The sequence below is a fragment of the Lactuca sativa genome, chromosome 4 (assembly GCF_002870075.4).
Source record: "Lactuca sativa cultivar Salinas chromosome 4, Lsat_Salinas_v11, whole genome shotgun sequence".
Lineage (NCBI taxonomy): Eukaryota > Viridiplantae > Streptophyta > Magnoliopsida > Asterales > Asteraceae > Lactuca > Lactuca sativa.
In genome coordinates this window covers 66,960,422-66,969,773 of record NC_056626.2, presented here as the reverse complement: position 1 = coordinate 66,969,773, position 9,352 = coordinate 66,960,422, and the positions used below count along the sequence as shown (strand labels likewise).

Genomic DNA, 9,352 nt, shown 5'->3' with positions numbered 1-9,352 from the left:
GGTGAAGAGCAGTAATTTGGAGTGAAGTCATAAAGAAAACTACTCCTCCCACATCGGTTCATTCTTCACTAAAGACTGGTTCAGGTCCATGACCTTGTCTCTTCTAGCTCCATTGACTGATCCAAGGGGTGAGAGATTGAAGGTGAGTTTCAAGTTCAAGAGCATTATTGTGGATGTGTTCACAGACGATGGTTACCTTGGTTACCTGGAGAGAATATTTTTCACATAGTAAACACACACACACGAGAGAGAGAGAGAGAGAGAGAGAGAGAGAGAGAGAGAGAGAGAGAGAGAGAGAGAGAGAGAGCTCTTATTTTTAACTTATGGATCAAATTCGTAACAAAATTAATTTAAAAGGACTACAAAGCCAAAAAAATCGAGTTTTGGACTAAATCTCGGGAAAAGTGCATATCACAAAAACTATTTTTTCTAAACAAAATTTAATTTGAAATTAAACCACTAATGGAAAATATTAAGAATTTATTTTACATTTTTCTAAAATATTTGTCAAAGTTCCTGATTTTTGACACATTGGCCCCGAGTGTTTCCCTTTTATCTCCTTCGACCCCATGTATTTATGACCACCCACAGTAACACTAACAACTAACAAGCTCTCCCCAGTAAGCAAAACCAAATTGAAACCCTGCATCGGATATCCTCTCAAAACCGAATCAAAACTCCATTAGGGTTATCTTCCGATGAGTTTCTGCGATTAGGGTTCTATCTTCCCCTAAGTTCTCTGATTAGGGTTCATCTGCGACTAAGGTTCACCTCTTCGTTGTCCTGTGTAGCATCAGTGGTAACATACCGTATCCTCCGGTCCAAATAGAGTAAGTTTTTCAAAATCATTTGTTGTTTTCATGATTTCCATAGACTATTTTTCCATCAAAACTTGTTATGGAGAATAATCATGACTTCTTGGTAATTTGATTTGCACAAAGGTCTAGTCCTGGAACAATTCCACAAACCTAGTTTACCAATTCTCGCAATCTTTGAGTTTTCACGGAGCTTGTTATTACCTGAAAGTTGGTTATAAATACAACATACTTTTAATCTTCCTAAGCTCCTTCGAATCTTTGTAGTTGAGTTGAAATTACAAAACCAGACTGGTTAACACACGACACTTGATTTATCTAAGAATTTGCTCGCGGGAAAGATATCATTTGAAGTTTAAAGTCTGCAAAATTGGATCTTTTTTTTTATAACAAGCTCACATGGCGGGTTCCCCTTGCCCTAACATTCTGAATGCGTCCATACAACATAATCAATGTTTCGGAAATGTTACAGGACTAAAACTTTGTGCAAATCAGATTATGAAGAAGATTAATGACATGTTTCCTCATAGATTCATCCTTTTAGTTATGCTCTCTCTCATAGGGCTAGTTTCACTTGGTTTCTTCACATATTTCTTCATTGCTTAGAAAAAAAAAACCTTCTCCACCGAAACCAGTGACTTTTTATTTCTCCATAACAAGTTTAGATGGAAGAGTAGTTTTTGATGCAATTATGAAGGCAATTAATGATTTTGATGATGCTTAATGTGTTTGGACCGGAGGATATTGTAATGTGTACAAAGCCACACTACAAAATAACAATATAGTAGCTGTCAAGAAACTTCATTCATCATGTGAGAATGTTGATCACACGGGTTTTGTTAATGAGGTACAAGTGTTAGCAAACTATAGGCATTGAAACCTAGTTAAACTCTATGGATACTGTCCCTATTTTTGTCACTACTTTTTGATTTACAAATGCCTTGAAAAGGGAAGCTTTTAAATCTTTTAATGGAGGACTGGGTTTGAATTGACATCTCTGGTTGCCTGATAAAGTTTACTTTCAATGTTCTTTACTTTTCTCTTCATTTGAATGCTTTCTAGTTAAGAATATTTTCATATGATTTCCTATAGCATTATGTAGTTATTAAGACAAATAAGTTGATGCAAATTGCCATACTTCTAAAAATTCACCACATTTCATCTGTTGCATTTTTAAATGAAATTTAGCAGCAACTTTTTCCATCTATTGGTATTTTGGTGTACAACTAGTAACAAAATAACATTAGTTTATTAGTTATGTATAACAATATTTTTTCTACAATGCATGTCAAGTAAGTAGACTCAAATACAAATACCTATAGAGTTTTACATTCTATATACAAAGTTATTTATATTTTGTATCAATTGCTATTCATCTTAGCCTAAATAAAGCACTTATATCAATTACATGTTGAAGAATCTTAACAAGAATGCATGAATCAGTTTGAATTTTAACCATGTTCTAAAATTGAGAAGCATAACCAGAACTAGTAAAAAGAAAGCATGGAAGCTTAACAATGACCTGTTTCTTTAAATGTCTACACTTTAATTGTTTTCTGCGACTGAGGTTGCATATATTCTGGTTGGTATAATCTTGAATAGTGAGAGTACAAATATATGCTCTTTAATGTCATAATAGTCATCATGGACTCTGCATAATGAAATCCAAAAACCCTTATTGACATCAAAATTCCATTTTTTGTATGCTCATTCAGATGGCATACACACCTCGATATGTGTTTTTGACCAAGATAGTATGCATGACAATTGGAAAAAGGAATACAAGATAGTAAGCCCCTTATGAAAAAGGAATACAAACCAAAGGGCATGAAAAAGGAATACAAATCAGAGGGTTTAAGTATTGTTTGGAACCTCTTTTGGAAATCAAAGGCCATGCTTTTCCATTCAAAGTATTTCGACATTGCTTCCATTAACCAAACAAAAAATGATACCCAAATCGGACCACTGTAGAACTGGACTGGACTGAATACCATTAACCGATACCCAAATAGGACCGGAACCAAAATAACAGAAAACAAAAAATGATGAATCGGAAGAACCGAGAACAGGACCAAATACCACTAACCGGTTCGGTTTTCTGGTTAATAAGTTCATTCTTATGTAGAACCATGGTTACTTCCTTTTACCGAAGAAAACAAGCAAAATCCTCAACAATTAGAGATAGGATATGAAAGATATGCCTATGATCTCATAAAAAACAAACAAAGAAACATGGAATAGCAAAAGGGTTCAAAACAAAGAGAAAGTTCAGAAGACATGAAGTTCACAACTCCAATACTGTAGTTCGAAAATTTTCAAGTTGTGAAAATGGTGATCATTTTTGCATTTTGTTAAAAAAGTCGCCACATTGTGATTACTATTTAATGAATGCGGCCATTTTCATGATTATCTCTTAATTATTTTGTAAGTGATTGTTATTTAATGAATGTGGTCATTTTCATGATTATCTCTTAGTTATTTTGTAAGTCTGCGATTTACCAAGCTAAATTCTGTTTTTTTTAAGGAATTAGTAAGGTCTTTAATTGGAAACAATAATGATTCAAACAGATTTGTTTCTGAACCAATTACACACAATTTCACACTTACGCTGTTTGAGACGTACATTTGAAACTCTTTTTAGAATGAACCGGAACAAAATTAAATGTGCTTAACAAATCAAATAAAGTTATATTGCACCATTAAATCCTTACTGATTGTAAGTTTGGTACTAGCGATGTTTTTTCATAGATTGTCATGAGGAATACATTTGAAAGTGTAATACACTTCTTGCGGAAAAATATGGCATTGACTTCTCAGCGTGTAATGCACTTTTTTGTGGAAAACACTCCCTGTGGAAAATTAGGGCATTGATTTCTCAAGTAAGAAACACTCTAATTTATTTCTCAAGTAAGAGACACTCTTGTGGGATAATATGACATAGTCAAATTTTATATTTTGAAAATAGGGAACCAAAAATAAAAATAAAAGGATAGTTCAAGTATAAATAAGATCACACAAACCAGAATTTTATAAAAACACACCAAACCAAACAATGTCTTCTTCAAACTTCTTACTTTTTTCTTTAGCTCTACTGATCATTCCAATCTCAGTCATACCGAATTTTGCTTGTGCTTCTTTGGAGGAAGCAAATGCTCTTCTTAAATGGAAAGCAAGCCTTCAGATCCCAAACAACTCCTTGGTTTCTTCATGGCTCCCTATGAATTCCAATGCATCGGCTCCATGCACTTCTTGGTTGGGAATAATTTGCAATGCTGATGGGAGCATTCAAACACTGAACCTCACATCATCAGGAATAAAGGGTACACTTCACCGATTTCCATTCTCATTGTTACAAAATCTTACGAAATTTGAGCTCAGTGTAAACAACTTCTTTGGCCCAATCCCACCAGAAATCCAGCTCCTGTCCAAACTTGTCTATCTTGACTTTTCAGCAAATAAATTTTCTGGAGTAATCCCAACGGGGATAGGGATGTTAGCCAGCCTTGAAACCCTCCACCTGAATGAAAATAACTTGAATGGTTCAATACCACAAGAGATCGGTCAATTAACGTTTCTTTATGAGCTTGCATTGTATAATAATTCTCTTGAAGGAGAATTATCTCCATCATTGGGAAATTTGAAAAACTTGGCTTATCTTTATCTCGATAACAATAAGCTTTCGGGTCCAATTCCTCAAGAGTTTGGACAACTTGTCAATCTTGTGGAAGTCTATATCACTCAAAATTCACTTCATGGTCCCATCCCAAAAGAAATAGGAAATCTGAAAAAGCTAACTATCTTGTACCTTTTCCAAAACCATCTAAATGGTTCAATCCCAGAAGAAATAGGAAGCATGGTTTCACTTGAGGGCCTAAGCCTCTTCTCAAACAATCTGTCTGGCTCAATTCCCTCATCTTTGGGTAAATTGACATCTTTGAATCTTCTTCATTTGTACCAAAATCAACTCTCTGGTCATATTCCTGTCGAACTTGGGAATTTGAAGTCTCTCACTAATCTTGCAGTGAGTGAAAATCATCTTAGTGGCTCTATTCCTTCATCACTAGAAAACCTGAGCAGCCTCCAATATCTTTCCATCCGTGACAATAAATTATCTGGGAATATACCACAAGGATTGGGAAGTCTAGATTTGGTTGAGCTAGAAATGGACACAAATCAGTTGTCTGGTCATTTGCCCAAAGATTTGTGCCACGGGGGAAACCTTAGATTTTTATCACTAAATGATAATCAGCTCACTGGTCCTATTCCAAGAGGTTTAAGGGATTGCCGTAGCCTATTTAGAGCCTTTTTAAGTGACAATCAATTCACTGGAGATATATCAAATAGCTTTGGGGTCTATCCAAGCTTAGATTACCTTGATCTCAGTCACAATAAGTTTTACGGACAGCTTGCTGAAAACTGGAGTAAATGCAAGAATTTGACAGCATTAGGGATAGGATATAACAACATCAGTGGTAGCATTCCACCTGAGTTTGGAAATTCAACTCAATTAGGCAGGCTTGATCTTACTTCAAATCATATTGTTGGGGAGATCCCTAAGGAGATTGGGAAGATGAAGAGTATGTTGTATTTGTCCTTGGCTGATAACCAACTTTCAGGTAATATACCTAATGAGCTCGGATCACTGCGTGATCTTATTGCTCTCGATCTGTCCACAAATAGATTGAATGGGTCGATACCAAGAAATATTGGTGACTGGACAGACATGTATTACTTGAATCTTAGTAATAACAAGCTCAGTGAAAAAATCCCTTCCGAGATAGGTAAAGTAAGTCAACTGACAAAACTTGATTTATCTCATAATTTTCTCATGGGAGAGATACCATCTGAAGTTCAAAGTTTGAAAATTTTGAAAATTTTGAATCTTTCTCACAATAGCCTATCGGGTTCTATTCCTGATGCTTTTGAAAAACTCCTTAGTGGGATTGATATCAATTTGTCTTACAATGAGCTCACAGGTCCAGTTCCCCCTTATGCAATCTTTGTCAATGCGTCGATACAAGTATTTCAAGGCAATCCGGGTTTGTGTGGAAATGTTACTGGGCTAAAGCTTTGTCCAAGTCAAAATATGATGAAGAAAAAAGATCCCTTTCATCATAAGCTCGTCATTATAATTGTGCTCCCTCTTTTCGGGGCACTTTTACTTGGTTTACTCATGTGCGGCCTCATAGCTTATCAACGACAAAAGAAAATATCTCCACGGCAACCATCGGACGAAGAAGGTGATGATTTCTTCTCAATATCAAGTTTTGATGGAAGAGTAGTGTATGATGAAGTCTTGAAAGCAACAAATGACTTTGATGATGCATACTGTATTGGGACTGGAGGATATGGTGTTGTATACAAAGCCGAACTACAGCCTAACAATGTAGTAGCTGTCAAGAAACTTCACTCATCATCTGGTAATGTTGATCGTAAGGGTTTCCTTAACGAGGTACGAGCATTAACGAACATAAGGCATCGAAACATTGTGAAACTCTATGGATATTGTTCCCATGCCCTCCACTCATTTTTGATTTACGAATATCTTGAAAAGGGAAGCATTGGATCAATCTTAAGTAGCGATATCTTGGCAAAGGAATTGGATTGGTTGAAAAGGATCATAATTGTAAAGGGTGTAGCTAATGGTTTGGCTTATATGCATCATGATTGTTCACCTCCTATCATTCATAGAGACATTTCGATAGCCAACATCCTACTCGATTCTGACTATGAGGCACATATTTCTGACTTTGGCACATCCAAGCTTTTAAAGCTAGACTCATCCAACTGGACCGCAATTGCAGGCACCTATGGTTATATCGCGCCAGGTAATGTAATTTTGTGATGTTTCTTCTACATCTTCTCAAGTTACACGCATACAAGTGTGTGTGTGTGTGTATATATATATATATATATATATATATATATATATATATATATATATATATATATATATATATATATACTCCCTCGGTTCCGGTAGGAACTCAAAAATTGATAGGAATCGCAAGGACTATTCTTCACCAATCATTTCGTTAAGGGCACAAACGTCAAACCCATTTATTTTTTCGACCTCCAGGGAATAATCATGTGCGACGAACGTCCTTTAAATGGGGTTTTTCTTTTCTTTTTCGTTTATTTTGGGTTTTTTCGTTTATTTTTATTTTTCGTTAAAAAAAATAAATAGATATATGCTTGGTTTTAATGTTATTTATTTATTTTTTAATTTTTTTAATTTTTCGTTTTGTTTTTTCTTTTTTTTTCCATTTTTTTTTCCTTTTTTTAATATCTTTAGTACATACTTGAAGATACTAGAGTTTTTTCTTTATTTTTGTTTTTTATTTTTGTTTTTTAAGCTAAATATTGGTTTGAGTTTTTAATATTTAACAATTATAAAATTTTAAATAAGAAGAATAATAAAGACCATAATATTTTTCGTTCATACTTTTTTTGAATCATATTATTTATAGATCATAAAATTTTGAATCAAGTTATTTTGAATATTGAATTAAATAATGTTTTTGTTCGATACAACATTTGAATAATTTTATTTTTTGAATTATTTAATTTTAAATCATAAAAAATATAATAATTAAGGATCATTAAATATGTGAATCAGAATATTTTTAGATCGTAAGAAGTTAATGATCATAAATATATTGAATCATATTATTTTCGAATCATAAATATTTTGAATCATCTCTATTTGGATCATATTATTCTTAACAATTTTTAATCTTTTAAAATCAAGTTTGGTATCTAAAACATCTTTTTTTTTTTTTTTTTTATAAATATTCTTTTTACAAAGTCATTAGAATATTGTATCGAAGTATTCTTTAAATTTTTATAATTTTTGGAGAATTTTTTTCTGTGTTTTTTTTATAATTATAAAAAATAAAAAAATATTTTTTTTTTCAAAATTTCATGATTAAGCTGATTTTGTGGAGAATTAAATTTTAATAACTTTGATTTAATTTTTTTTTTCAAAGAAAAAGAAGTTATGGCTAAAAAACAAGATAAAGTGAAAAAAATAAAATAAACCAACCATTATAAGAAAGTCACGTGGCAAAGGGAGAGAAGACAGCCATACTCGCATGGATTCCATCTGGTTTGGTTTTCTAGCTTTGACAATATTAACCCCCATTCTTTCGCCCTTATATAGAAATTTTGATTTTTTAAATAACAATTATGAAAAATGTCATTATCAGAATTAAAATAAAAGGAAATTGTTTGATTTATCTTAGCCATTAAATTTTTTAGATTAAAGGTTTAGATTTGTCTTCGTGGTTTCTACTAATTGTTCGGTTCCTACACGATCATATATATATATATATATATATATATATATATATATATATATATATATATATATATATATATATATATATATATATATATATATATATATAATTTAGAATGTTATGGGGTTGATATAGTTTTTTTAGTTATTATCTCATGCTCTTTTTTGATGTAGAGCTTGCTTATACTATGGTGGCCACTGAGAAATGCGATGTGTATAGCTTTGGAGTTGTTGCATTAGAAGTGATCATGGGAAAGCATCCTGGAGAACTTATTACATCTTTGCCAACATTAGCTGCTGATTATCTATTGCCAGCAAATGTGGGAGATCCTCGGATACCGCCTCCATCATCACTAGTTGAGAAACAAATTAAGTTAGTTCTGAGTGTCTCAAGAGCATGTTTGAACTCCAACCCACATACAAGGCCAACAATGCGCCAAGTTTCAAATCTGCTAATGGAGAATTGTCTTTAAATTTCCATATCTGGTGTATTACTTTCAATATTTTACTTTTCAGAAGTTTCCTATGATGCATACTGATAATATGTACTCAATAAATGCCTTCTCGTGAAGCAACATTTCATATGTTTTCTTATAGCATTATGTAGTAATATAACAAATAAGTCAATAAAGATTGTTATCCTTCTAGAGATTCACCAATAGAAAATCATGTAGTGTGATGAACATTCTGTAGCTAATTTAACCATGAATTCCTAGTTCCCGTTTTCAGGTAAAATCTACCAATAATTGTTCCCATATGTTGCATTTTCTAGGTAAAATTAGTAACAAAATAATAATATGGCTAATTAATAACTTAAAATGCACGGCGAATAAATAAAAACACAAATACAAGATACCAATAGATTTTACACAATGTATACAAAAGTATGCATATTGTACGTATTGGAGTTCATTTTAGCCGCGATAAAGAGTTATTCATTAAAATTACCATATACAATGGCATATTCATTTGGTTCCTTTGTTGAAAACAAGCAAATAAACTTTGATTTGAAGGTTCATGATGATTACCTTATACATAGGCTTTATGTCCATAACTTCCCTAACTGTGATAATTGCTTAGGTGTTGGTTTTATTTAAGGTTTCATGTTGAGAAGATGAGAGGGGAAATCGATAAAAGGAATGGAGGAGCTGATGATTGATGATAAAATGGTTATTTATCATCAGCTTTATATAGTTACATCTTAAAATTAAGTGGTTAAAGGATGATCTATGCAACA

General features: G+C 32.8%; 1 protein-coding gene across 1 annotated transcript; it reads left to right on the top strand.

The window, feature by feature from the left end:
* The first annotated feature begins 3,725 nt into the window (after positions 1-3,725).
* On the top strand, positions 3,726-8,790 carry LOC111879965 (MDIS1-interacting receptor like kinase 2). The gene is made up of 2 exons (XM_023876389.3): positions 3,726-6,643; positions 8,290-8,790. The coding sequence occupies exons 1-2, from the start codon at positions 3,868-3,870 to the stop codon at positions 8,586-8,588; spliced, it is 3,075 nt and encodes a 1,024-aa protein (XP_023732157.1). The 5' UTR covers positions 3,726-3,867; the 3' UTR covers positions 8,589-8,790.
* The last annotated feature ends 562 nt before the right edge of the window (positions 8,791-9,352 follow it).

What these genes read in the sequence shown, in the direction of transcription:
- LOC111879965 (XM_023876389.3), top strand. Translation starts at nt 3,868, where the DNA reads ATGTCTTCTTCAAACTTCTTACTTTTTTCTTTAGCTCTACTGATCATT. An exon ending in CTATGGTTATATCGCGCCAG is followed by an intron (nt 6,644 to 8,289) that starts GTAATGTAATTT and finishes TTTTTGATGTAG; the next exon opens with AGCTTGCTTATACTATGGTG.